Genomic DNA, 13,764 nt, shown 5'->3' with positions numbered 1-13,764 from the left:
GCTTTCTACTGTACAGTGCTCTTCTGTTAAAAAAAATGGTAATCTATTCTTCCATGCACAACTATATGGAAAATAGTGTATTTTAATGTGAGCAAGAAAATATAAATGTGAATATTATGTTAAAGCAAAGGAAACAGCACAAAATGCCTTACCTTGATTCTACATCCTGAACTCTTCCAATAAAAAGGATAGCTTTGTTAACAACACTTATGAGCAGAAACAGGAATGGATGATCAGCTTTGAACACAACAGGACGAGGTATAGTTGTTCGCAGAGACAGTAGAACAATTTCAGCACCTAAAAAGGATGGTTTCTCATACATTTCTGATATCACTCTGATTAAATCATCACAATTTTGAAAAGAACTTCAGATAAGATTTATCTTTTATCATTAAACAATACAAAGTATATATTAGAAGGCAAGAAATGTAGTGTGGTATATACGACATTGAAGTTATATTTGGCAGGAGGAGAGTTGAAATCACCATATACCTATCCAATGTCGCACCCAGGAATTCTCATATGGGCGGTAAGGAGGAGTTGGAATCAAGTCATGAATGCTGCGAAAGAAGTAGGAGTCAGGACACAAAGCACAATTTCTTACAAAATATAACTTAAAACTACTGGAAAATTGAGTTTATTAATAATCAATACTATTAGTGCTACAACTTTATAATATGTTTCTTCTCTACAGTCTCTCAGCCACTGTTGGAATCACTTCTTGTAAGTTGAAAAGCAATTCTGACAAATCAGGTCCTTAATGGATGAGTCAACTTTTCGAAACCTTTTATTCAGTTATGTAGGTCAAGATCCCAAATATTTCTCCCTGCAGCCATTCACCCTGGTGGGCCCTCATTTGTGTGTAATTGACCAAAATAAATAAATAAAATAAAATAAAAACAAATAAATAAATGGAGTTATACATGGTGTCCTGAGGTCCGACCTTCAGGTTCTGAAGTTTCTGGGTTGAGTTTCATCAGGTGTTTTAACGTGGTGTATTTTTTTTTAATTCTGTATCGAAACGACTATGATCATTGCTTTTATTCAGTTTAAAGATTCAAATATAATTTTTTTATGTCTATTCCTTTGTAATATCATTTTAATTATCATATGAACTTTTTCATTTGTTCTCATTTTTTACTTATATCTTTCTTTTTCCACTCAGAATTTAATTATACTTATCTATTCCAGTATTTAAATATTTGAAATTCTGATTTTTCGTTTAAAAAACAAAGACGAAATAATCTATTTGTATTGGAAATGCAAAGGTGTCAAAAATACATTTTTCATAGCAAGATGTGCATTTTTTGTGATGGTAATTGTAATACAAATGTTTAAAATATATCCTAAATTCCTGTTCCACTCCTGAAAAAATGATGCAGATGGAGATTTAAACAAAAGGGGGGATCATAAGTAAAATGAAATTCAGGAAAAATGAGGAACGGAAGTAATGAACACATGGATGAAAAAATAGCATGATAAAATGAAAAACATTAAATTGGAATTAATACATAAAGTTAATTAATAATCACATGAACAAAGATTTGAAGGGGAAAATGAATGACAGGAAGAAATATGAGAGCAAATGAAGAAGGTGATATGACAAGGAAAATGATATGACAAAGGAATAGAAATAAAAATAATGATCAAAGTCATTTTGATTAAAATTTAAAAATAGAAGGAAATTTAAAGCACCTCATCAGATTTGAACTCACCACCTTCTATACATGAAAGTCTACCCTATCATTTACACCAGACAACCACTCTGCAAAATATGAATTATGTAGTGTTACTGAGCATCACGCTAAATTCCGATGTTTTTTTAGATGTTTTCACAAAGTCGACCCCATCACTGGAGACCTCTCCTTGTGAGCATCAGAACCAAAACTAAAATGGTGGCTGTTCGCTTTCCAGTATCTCACTACTCTTTTCCAAATTATCAAAACAAGCAAAAGTGTAATATTCATTGAGCTTCATTTTCACTTTATCTTTTTTATTTATCTGTTTGCTACAGCTTCACTTTCCAAGCTTTAAATTGTAAAATTCGCATTAATAGTGATTTAGTTTTCCTTATTTTTCTGACTTTCATTGAATAAAAAAATTCTTCTGTTTCTGAATATCAATGAACTTTTATTACAGATATGTGAGTACAAGCATCCTGCTTGAGTAATAACTAACCTCATATTAACTAACATCCTGTAGTGCCTTGCTTTGCTGTGTTGTGTGTGACTGTTACAGCTAGCGGTATAGTATCCCAGCCTCTCTATTTGATGTCAACATATAATGAAAGCACTTCTGCCAATGTTTTATTAACAAATTTTGTGAGGCCATTTGACTGTGGATGGTAGGCAACTGTCTTTTTGTGGGTGATGTCGCAGCATGAAATTACATCTGATACCAGGCTTGACTGGACAATCTTTCCTTGATCAGAGATTATCACACAGGGTTCTTCATTCCTTAAAATGATGTCTTCTACTATGAACTTTCCTTTTTCCTGCGATTCAGCAGTCATCACAACTTTGGTGATAGTGTAGTGGGAGAGGTAGTCAGTGAGAACTGTCATCTCAATTCTCATTTGTCAGCTTTGCAACCCTCCCCAAGAGGTTGATTCCAATTTGGTGGAATGGCACTTCTGCATGCAGATTTGGTACGAAATGCGCCAAGGGCAAATGCATCATGTTCTTCCATCACTGGCATTCCTTACTGTGGCTCACAGTGCCTAACAGATTGGTGGAGAGCTAGCCACTGATACATGGTTGTTTCTACCTGGACTCTTCATGAATCTCAGGTGACTTGATGTAGTGGCATTGTGAAATACTCCAGAATAACTGGCACTAAATAAGCTGGGATTGCAAGTAAACATTTCTATCCAACTGGATGGTAGTTCCTCATATACAATTCCAGTTTGGTCAGTTTTTCAAGGCACAGTACTGGATGTCCCTCTGTTTAGCAGCAAAATCATTTAGTGCATCAGTGACAGATCTCATCCACACTGCTGTGTTCCACCAAACTACTTCTTCAAAGATCCTTGTTTTTTTCATTCAATATTGTATACAACTTTGACAGTGTACTCTTGAAGCCACAGTGCCCATTTTGCCAGTAATCCCAATGGGTCCTTCAGGCTAGTTGGCCAGCACAGACAAATGTGATCTGTCGCAACAGTGAATGATTTGTCAAATAAATTTGGTTAGAATTTTTGATAGGCCAAATAACTGCAGAGAACTCATTCTCTATTGTAGAGTAGTACATCACAGACTTGGACAGTGCTGTGGAAGCATATGTCATCACCTTTTCAGCAACTTCCTGAATTTGTACTACAACTGTGCCCCATAATTGCTAGTATCAGTATGAAATTCTATCTTGGCACTTTTTCATGCAGTTCTATAATTGGAGAAAATGTTATTGCCTGCTTAGAGACTGGGAAAGATATTTCTTGCACCTCATTCCAGGAATATTTGGGATCTCCTTGCAGTAGTTGTTGTAAGGAACACTCCATAGTACAAAAATCTTCATGAATTTCTGGTAGTGAGAGCACTTTCCAAGAAATCTTCTCACATCATGAGTGTGTCAAGATGTCAGAAAATCTGTGAGTGCTATTATTTTCTTGAGATCAGAACAGACTCCATTGCCATTCATTAGGTGCCCATTAATTTTTTCCCTTTAGCAGTAAAGAGGCTCTTTTTCATATTCAGGCAGAGGCCTGCTGTCTAAAAATGCTTCATCACTATTTTGAACCAAGTTTAGATTTTCATCAAAGCCCTTAGAAAAAGTTACAATGCCATCCAAATAGCAAATCACATCATTCATTTCAGGTGTCAAAGCAGGTGTTCCACCATACTTTAAAAGGTGGCTGGGGCATTACATGCTGCAAACAAAATAACTTTTAACTCACATAGGCAATCAGGTATTATAAAGGCAATCTTTTCCCTATCAGCCCTGTCAGCCTCTATTTTCCAGAAGCCCATCTACATACCCATAGTTGAGAGATACTTTTCTCCTTTCAGGCAGTCTAGGGTATCATCAATGTATGGCAATGTTTTTGTAATTTTGTTCAGGTGTTGGTAGGCAACACAGAAACACTCTATAAGGACACAGGAGAAGAACAAGGTCTCTCTGGAGCTCAATGATGTCATCTTGCAGCATCTTCTCTGCTTCTTCTAGGAGTAGCCATTTTTCAGCAGGCAAAACCCTACAGGAGTACTGGCCAACTGGTGGATGATCCACAGTGTTATATCATGTTTTCCATGGGCCTCTAGGTCTGTCTTTTCCTCACTCTGGATTTATAAGTATCCAAATATTGGCACTGAAAGGTTAATAGTAAATGACATTTTTCCTTGCGTAGGTCAGGTCCTTCTGACAATAGTAGCTTCCTTCTCTGCATTATCTGTAGTGGTAGTAGAACACAATTCTTCACTGACGGCTTTATGCTTGTAATGGAACTGATCAAAGGCTCATTTTCCCTTAATATTGTCCTCCTCAATACACTCAAATAAATGTACTACTCAATACAAGGACTTCCTTCAGAGATAATAAAAATGTTCACTTTTTATTTATGATTAAATGAGTTGTAGAGTATTGTTTTACTTATGTACAAACATAAAAACTTGTAAATTATTTCAAATTAAGAAACAAACTTCAAAATGCTGTGTTAAATATGTTCTCTTCTAATTTTGAGGACGACTTCTTTAGTTATAAAAATTACCATTATTATTATTATTATTATTATTTAAATAATTTTTTGTTTTAATTTGAAAAGCATCTTCAATGTAATTTTTATAAAATATTAACAACATATATCTTTTACCTTTGAATGTACAGATCAATACATAAATTTAAATATTATTGTGTTGCAAGCTGAAAACGCTGGTCACTTTTAGTCTATCTGTTCGTGGTTCAGAAGGTGGTAGTTGTCACTGGTGAAGCATAAAAATGGATACGCATTCTTTTTTTGTACTGCATAAATAGTGTTGTTAAATGTGCCTTGTCTGCTTGCATGAATTAAAAAGTGAACACAAACTTTTCCACTTTTTATTAGTAATGTTAATACACAAGTTCATACCTCAAGATGACAGTGCCAATAATAATAAGAAGAAAGTACAGCGGCCACTGTAAATCAAGATTAGTTTAAATATTTATTTACAACTTTCTGATTGACATTCATATTTACATTCTAATCCATCACCTTTCATCTTCAGCTCTTTAAGCAGTTGAAGGACAATGAGCCAACCCAATTCACAGTTGAAGTGAGTTTTCAGACACTAAAAGACTTTGATTTTAGGTTGTCCTGAAAGGTGAATAGTGATTAAAATATGTAGGCATCAGTCAGGATGTTAATACTATGTGTATTAATACAATAAAATGTCACAAGAGCAAAAATATAATACTATTGGAATTGAAAGATGTATGAGTATATGAACAAAGGACATGTATCCTGCCAGATAACCAATTCACTGTTGAATTGAGGTTTTCAACAAACATTGTAATTTTATGATGTCATGGAAAGTAAACAGGGATTACATTGTGTGGGGAGCGGCCAGGATGTTAATGCTTCATGTATTAATGTGATAAAATGTTGCAAGAGTAAAAATATAAATATTGCTGGAACTGAAAGAGGTACGAGTATATAAAAGGACATGTATCATTTTGACGGCACTGATGATGGCAGGATATGGATATGTGAAGTTAAGTACAAATTTTATATTATGCAGTGCTCTATTGCATTTTATTGTCACATGTGACAGTAAAAGTTTAGGAAACTTGACAATAACTGAGCCCAAAATAGAAACAATACTAGATAGACGGGGGTGATGTATCATTTTGGGGAAATGCTGTGTTATTCACTCTGCACCTCTAACCAATTTTTGTTTTTGTTTTTATTTATTTATCCATCCATACACAATAAATATCATATGTATGAATGATAGTTTCAACCTTGAGCAGACATTTTTGTTATTTTAATAAGTAAGTGTTTGTTTTGGATCCCATACTGTGTGGAAAATTTTGTTTCTTTTGTACATATCATGAGAGTGAACATGGATGCAGTGTATCTGCAAGGCAGGGGTGATAAGAACCTGGATTCCTGCACAAGGAGATACTTGCTTATCATGAAAGTGTTTCCATAAAAACATTGTCGCACCTTGGAGATTTGCTATGGACTATGAAATCTCACCATGCAATAGAATGGTCATAGAAAGACTTGTCAGTGGGGACTCATAGAAGACAGAACTAAATAACAAAGGCTTATGTGTATTGTGAGCTTTTTTGAAGCTTTGCTATAGTAAAATCTAACACGGGATATAACAATGGAGATGAAATACATGCAAGATAGAGGAGCAGCATGTGAACTGATTTTGTAGTGACTGGTGGCCAAGATTTCCAGCTGGTATGGACTTGGCATCTTTGAGAACAGAGTCTGCCATCTCAAGATAGAGTAACACAGTCCAGTCAAACAGTTAATAGAGATAAGTTATGACAACCACAAAAACTTGTCGTCTACCTACTCCAACTCCATATGACACCTGAACAATGGTAGGCATGTTGCATTCCAACGGGGGTGAAGATTTAGCAGACAAGGGAGAATTAGAGAAAACCATTAAAGAAGAAAAAAAATTATTGGACCCATAGAATAGAGGAATGATGTTTGTTTTTTTTTTTTTTTTTTTTTTTTTACAAATCTTGAACAGTCTATGGACAAGAAAGTATCAAGTCTTGAACAGTCTATGGAAATACATGAATGCTATCTGGGTGGCTGTACCAAAATTTAGTGACATTTCAGATGACTTTCAAGCTCATCACTTCTGGTGAAGTCAGAATATGATGAAAATGACACTCATCAAAGTGTTGTGGAATTTTGATGCAGCCACCTGGATGAAAGCCCAAGAAGATTTCATCAGTATATGGAAATGCTGTTGAGTGGCATTTGTAATCTTGGGGAGACGACAGAAGGTATTCAGACTAGAACACTATCACTAAAAACAACTGTGAGTAATGTGGAATCTAATGTGGCAGTGAAATTAAATGATTAATAGAAAAATTAACAGCAGGCAGGAATAATGACTGAGAGAGCACCCTGAAAGTAAAAATGTGACTGAACTAGAACCTGTTTTAGTTGTTGAAACTAACCCTGTAATTAATTTTGAATGCTTTCTTGTATTTGATGCAACTAGTAGACAGGAATTTGTAATTAATTCATTTAATGAAGTGAAAGATGTTATGTTTTGAGTGAGATGTCAATACTAATGGAAAGGTTAACTGTTTTCTTGTTTTTCAAGACAATTTTTTAGCTGAATAAAGAGCAAAGGAGGTATCTGAGTCATCAGTAACAAATGATTATTCAACATCCTGTACAGAAAATTGTTTAACATCTAAATTTTGAGAAAATGATTATGTGTGGGAACTAATTTGTAATCAAATGTTGACTGAATGGTGGGAAAAGTAGCAGAAAATTTTGTGTGAGTACAGCAGAACCTCAATTAACAGTCACTTTTGGGGATGGGGAGTGGTCAGAGTGCTAAGAAGGTCAGATAATCACAGGAGAATGAACAAAGTCATTTACAGAGTTCAAAATTATGTAACACATCAAAATTAAGAAAATATGTATACTTCTAATAAAGAAAAAGGAAAACAGATAATTTTAGACACCGAAAATCTATTTTAAAAAGTTTAAAAGGGATTTCTAGCTATTTCTTTAAATTTGACCTTGTGGCTGCATCATTCCACTTCTTTCCCAAGAATATGTGCAGAGATGTAACTGTTGACTGTTATTTCAAATATTTGAGAGCAGTCTTGAACCCATCCTTTGCTGCAGAGTGGCTCAATCTTTTCATCTTCTTCCTTTTATTCATCATCTGGCTCCTCTTAGTTAACACTATAATATTGCAAAACCAGATTGATGGTTTGATCATCTTGAAATTCTTCATTAGTGACAACCTTCTGCTAGCTATTCCTCTACACCAGCAGTTTGGATATCATTCTGAAGTGTTTGCAAATCAGCCACTAAATCTGCAGTTCTGACTTATTAGTTTCTGGAAGTTCATGCTCTTGGTTTAGGCTAGGACAAATCTTTTCCCATGATTTTTGTAGAATAGTTTCCTTAAGTTCTTCCCAAGATTGACCACCTGTGCAAATTGCATCTTTTATTTTGTGACTTTTCATTGCTTAAAAATAGGATCACAAGACTCTTCTGTTTTCTCTAACAAAGCACTGACATATTTCCTTCTGTAATGTCATTTTAACCAGTCAATAACATGCTGGTTCACTGGTTGGATTATTGAAGTCATGTGGGATGGGCTGGGGAAGGGCTAAAACATAGTTTTTGTGTCATCTTGTTGAAGTTCAGACTCAGAGGGGTTGCTTGGGGTGTTGTCTAACAATACAACGGCATGGAGTGATAGATTTTTTTTATCCTAAATTCTTTTTAACAGTAGGAAAAAATGCGCCAAAAAGCCAGGCTTTAAACAAATTACCATCCATCCAAGGACTTATTTGAATTGCGTAATAAACAGGAAGTGCTGGCATGTTTATGTTTTTGAAGGAGTGTGACTCAGAGCATTGGACCTGTTGTGACAGGAGTAAAACTGATTGATAATGCTGACATGATTTTCAGCATGGGTCAGATAATCCAAAGAGTTGGTTAATCGAAGATCGGATAATTGAGGTTCTACTGTAGTTCAAAAACAATTCGCAGGAACACTGTGTTATTATAGCAAATGATGTTGACTCGCGTGGAGTGTTCGTATGATTTGTCAGTTATGCTGAAGGAAAGAATCACTACAAGATCTGAAAGGAAAGTTATGTTTGTCTTTGCTCAAGAAGTATACAATTTTTCCAGTAAGCTTAAAAGAAAAAATGAATGCAGGGTGTAAAACCAACATTATGTCTGAATATGGAAAATTTATGGGTAGGATTGTACTTCTCTTTGTCACTGAAATGGTGAACTGAAAATTGTATCTAATTTGGTCTCCTTGACAAAAGTTTGACAACACATAACATTTTAAGCGGTTTATGCTTCCGTAATAGAAAAACTTATTTATGTCCATGGTTGAGTGATGAGAAATTTTCTTGCTTTGAAAGAGAACATATCTTTTATTAACAGTCAGTTAACAGATGTTCATCCAAGTTGTTGTTTTCTTTGGTGTACAATACTTTGACCCAGCCATCTTCCCCAAAACTCACAGCACCAGAAAGGAGATGGCTGGGTCAGTTACCAAAATATTGTGCATAAAAAGCAATAACTCAGCAGAAGACTAGAAAGCATACTATTAATCTTCATCAATCATGCCAAGAAAACCTGAGAGCTCATATATTTGTATTTTAGTGTTTCTTGGGTTAGTATTGTGCTGTTTTGATAAACCTTGGATGTATTTGAGAAACATTCTAATGTTTTAAAATGTGTTTTGAATGTTACAGTTTCTGACAAGAAGACAAGTCACTTAGCGTATTTTTGGTTTCTGTGCTACCTATTTAAATGAAAATGTTTCTATGTGATTTTGGACACAGCTGCAGAACTGTTGTACTAAATTTGTGAAAATTTTGAATCTGTTTGGAAATATTTATTGAACAATAGATCAGACTGATTGAATATTAAAATCAAATTGGAGATTTAGTCAATATATGAGCTATTATGAGTAAGTTTGAACAATGATAAAAATTTGAACTGGGAACATAACACAAGAATTTCATGTGTGCCAACAATTTTTTTGTATATTATTCCAATAACATTTTTCTTGAAAAAGTTGTTGTCTAAGGCTGTAGCATAGTGTATGAACAATATTATGAAAAGGATAGTTTGCTATGCACCATAAAGATGACATATTGAGTTGCAGACAGGTATGGTAGAAAGACTGTAATGCACTGAGCTTTTAACCAGACCCCTCTTTAGAAAGGAAACACACACATTCAATGCAATCAAGCACACCTCACACTCCCATGACCACTATCTCCAACCACTCCAGCCTAAATGCTACTGGATGAAACAGAAGCAACAATCCAGAATGGGAAGTAATAGCAGGGCACAAGTGGGAGGACAGAAGTGAGTGCTGACTGACAGAGGATGCAGGGCCTAGACATAGACAAGAGAAGGCTGCCAGGCATAGTGTAAGGTTCTGCCACTCATCCAACCTCCACAACAGGGACCAACCCCAGGTGCAAGACCTGCCCAATCTGCCCACCAAGTACTTCCTATTCCAGTCCTTCCATAGGCTTATCCCACCCCATCAGAGGCCAGGCCCCCTGTGGAAGCAGCCATGTCATATCAGCTCTGCTGCAATCACCGCACAGCTTTTATATTGGTGATGACCAACCAGCTGTCCACCAGGATAAATGCCCACCACCAAACTGTGGCCAAGACCAAAGTGGGCCACCCTGTGGCACAACTCTGAGCTGAACATTACAAGTGTGATTTCAATGGTTGCTTCACAATCTGGGCCATCTGGATCCTCAGCTCCACCACCAGCTTTCCTGTACTACACAGATAGGAGTTATTCTCAACCTACAGTAAACTACTGTCCTCACAACCTCCACACATCAATTTTCACCCCCTCTGTCCTATCACCTACTCCCAATTCATATCCCCTTGCTCTCATTGTGCACTAATTGTTGCCAACACATTCACCAGTCTTTTCCCCTTATCTGCTCCCCCCACTTTTCCACTTCTCTCCTCACCTTCTATCCCTCCCCATTTCCTGCCCGTATGCAAACTGTTGCTTTTGTTCAAGGCAGTTGCATACTGGCTGGAACAGCTAGAGATAGCAGTCATGTGTGATTGAGGTGTGTTTGCTTGTGTGAATGTGTTTGTGTTCCCTCTCCGAAGAAGGTGTTGGCTGAAAGTCCGATGCATAATTGTCTTCTTGTTGTGCCTGTCTGCATCTCAATGTGGCATCTTTAAGGTATGTAGCTATCTATCTCTTTCATGATATTATTGATAGTCCAACCTGGAATTGCCATTGTTTGAAGGAGCATATTGATTTGGATCACATATTGTAAGAGAAACTTTGAGAAACTGTGAACATGCACTGGCTACACCAAAGTTTTGGTGTTCAGAGTACTTCTCAATATTAATACGTCAAGTCGAGAGCTATTTGTTGAAATGTGCTACATATTTACAGGGTCTTTGTGAGATTTAGGCGTAGTGCTGATATCAGGGGTAATATCATAAAGATGGTACCTTGTATGACAAGATAACAATGATGGTGTTTTTGATGTTGACTCAGTTGACAATGGTGTAGAAGGTGAAAATGGTCATAGTTAGGGAACTTTATTCTGAACTGTGTAAGTCAAAATTATGTGCCTCTTTTAGGAAATATGCTGAAAGTTCATAATACATTTACTGTGGATTTAATACCATGAGAAAAATGCTAACTACATCAAATAGTTTTGAAGATAAAAATTCAGAGTAAAACTCCTTTCCTCTGCTCCTGGCCCCCCCCCCCCCCCCCCTTAAACAGGGATTTTTTGACACAGTACATGGAAATAATGACTCATAAATCAAGCATGTTTGGATGATACAAGTGCTGATTAGTTACAAAAATACTGGTGTCCTATGCTACAAATTTAAATTTAATAAATACATATTATTATACTTTTCATATGGCACATGAGATTCAAACCACTAAAAGTTGTATTGAATTTATTGTCCTTTAATTTTATGGAAAACCTTTCAAGTTACCAAAATTACTATTATTATTATTGTTATTATTATTTATGTAATTTTTGAATTATAATTTGAAAATCATGTGCAATGTAAATTTTATACAATATTAATAACTTATAGCTTTCACCTTTGAATGTAAAGGTCAATACATAATTAGCTTTTGTATGGCAAATTGAGTGTCGCTGGTCACTTTAATTCTAACTTTTTGGAATTTTAGAAAGTAGCAGTTGTTGCTGATGAGGTGTAAAAAACAGATGCCATTTCTTTTTTGTACTGAATGTGATGCATTGTTAAATGAGCCTTTTCTGTGAATTAAAAAGTGAATATAAAGTTATGAAGCTTTTATTACTAATGTCAATACAAAAAATCAAACAATTTTAAAAAATTCAGCACCATGTAGGAACAATTCATACCTTGAGATGGCTGTGGCAGTACTAAAAATGGGCATTGTAGATCTAAATAAGATTAAGTAATTATTTGAAAATTTATGATTGACATTCAGATTTATGTTCTTGTGGTGATGCATTACTATGCATTTGTGCCAACTACACACCCACTCTAGCACACAATCTCGTGCTGTGACGTGTCACCCAGCAAGAATTGTGTCCTTCCAAGGATAAGAGATTTATCTGCTATGTGCCCTTTTGCCACAACATGTGCAGTTTCCCTAAAGCATGCTACAGGAAGCATTCCCAACTCCTGGAACTTCCTGTGCTAACACCGAGCTGCCCACATGATAAGTGCAGCGATTTAACATTCCTTTGGTGTTAAGTTTATGTTCAAGTTATTTCATTATCAGAACTTAATGGCTTTCCATAGTGCTTCCAGAGAGGTGCATAACCCCTGAAGACATCAATGGTGAGTCAGTTTCATGTATCTATAAAGTGAACAGCATTACAGGCTCCTATGGAGGACTAGTAGGTGAGACTGATACCATATTTCACAGTAGCATTATTCAGCATCCACCTAGTGGTCTCATGTCCTGAACATGGAGTATCCACTTCATGGAGCCTATTTAAGTATAATGAGTGCAGCAAACTATACACAAATCACTGCAGCACCACCCCTTTGGCTGTTAGGGACTAAAATCCCACTGTGTTAGCTTAGCTTCAGCTATGGTCTTCAAATTCATTTATTTTTGTATTGTATTTTGTGCTTTTATCACTATGTTAGATTAATTTCACCCACAGTATCCCAAATTCCTTTTTTGTATTTTCTATTTTGCTTTGATAACTGTATTATATTAGATATACTCACAATATCTCCAAGTTCATTTATTTGTATCTGCGTATTTCCTTGATCTCTGAGTTAGATTAGCTCTATTTACAATGCTTTAAGAACATTAGCGATGTTTCTCATGCTCTCTTAAATAACTCTGTAAACTGATTCCTCCAAACACAGACAATGGACATCCCTAGTGTGCATGTGTAATGCCTTCATGAGTTGTGGGGATTACTGGACTGACTGAATTGAGAATTTCTTTCATAGACATTTTTGGGGCAACTTACATTGTAAATGGGTTTCACAATTAATTGTGTCTGTTAATGTTTGAATAAAGGAACTGCTTTGTATTCAGATGTATTCTTACTGCATTGTTCCCATGCTTTACACATCCATTTACCCTCCATGCCTGGCAAACCCATGGTATCCGCCTCTCATACTTAATGAGAAATGCAATTCCACATTGGTGACCCTAATCAAACAACTCCCTCCCCCCCCCCCCTCCCCCTTCCTCCATAGGTCAAGCTCCATACCATGACTAGTGACCAGCCACACTGAGTCACTGTTGACATCATGTACCCCATAATCTCACTATCGCTCACCATCCAGGGCCATGTGCATAGTGCAGCACACTACTCCACTGTTCCAGTGCTAATGCAGTGAGCAAAGTGTCATGTCACAGGATGAGCCTAGTCCTAACTTACCACTACCTTTGGGTTTGGCCCATGCTAGATCCAAACACGCCTCACACACACAATCAACAAGTGCTTATGGTCAGGTTTCACGCCTTCCTCAGCCACTGTGCGCACCTCGCATCACCCTGGAACACCCTGCTCCTCCCAACCCCCAGCCAGCCCATGCTGCCACCCACATGCCACCTTTTCACAGCTGCT

The 13,764-nt window shown here is 36.3% G+C and overlaps 1 protein-coding gene across 1 annotated transcript in view; it reads right to left on the bottom strand.

The window, feature by feature from the left end:
- Positions 1 to 13,764, bottom strand: part of LOC124777227 (leukocyte elastase inhibitor-like) — a 76,192-nt gene that overhangs the window by 22,475 nt on the left and 39,953 nt on the right. The window contains exon 4 of the mRNA XM_047252552.1: positions 153 to 297. Coding sequence (XP_047108508.1) covers positions 153 to 297 — 145 coding nt within the window. The remainder of the gene's footprint in view (positions 1 to 152; positions 298 to 13,764) is intronic.

Source organism: Schistocerca piceifrons, chromosome 2 (assembly GCF_021461385.2).
Source record: "Schistocerca piceifrons isolate TAMUIC-IGC-003096 chromosome 2, iqSchPice1.1, whole genome shotgun sequence".
Classification (NCBI taxonomy): Eukaryota; Metazoa; Arthropoda; class Insecta; order Orthoptera; family Acrididae; genus Schistocerca; species Schistocerca piceifrons.
This window is presented reverse-complemented; position numbering and strand designations above follow the sequence as displayed.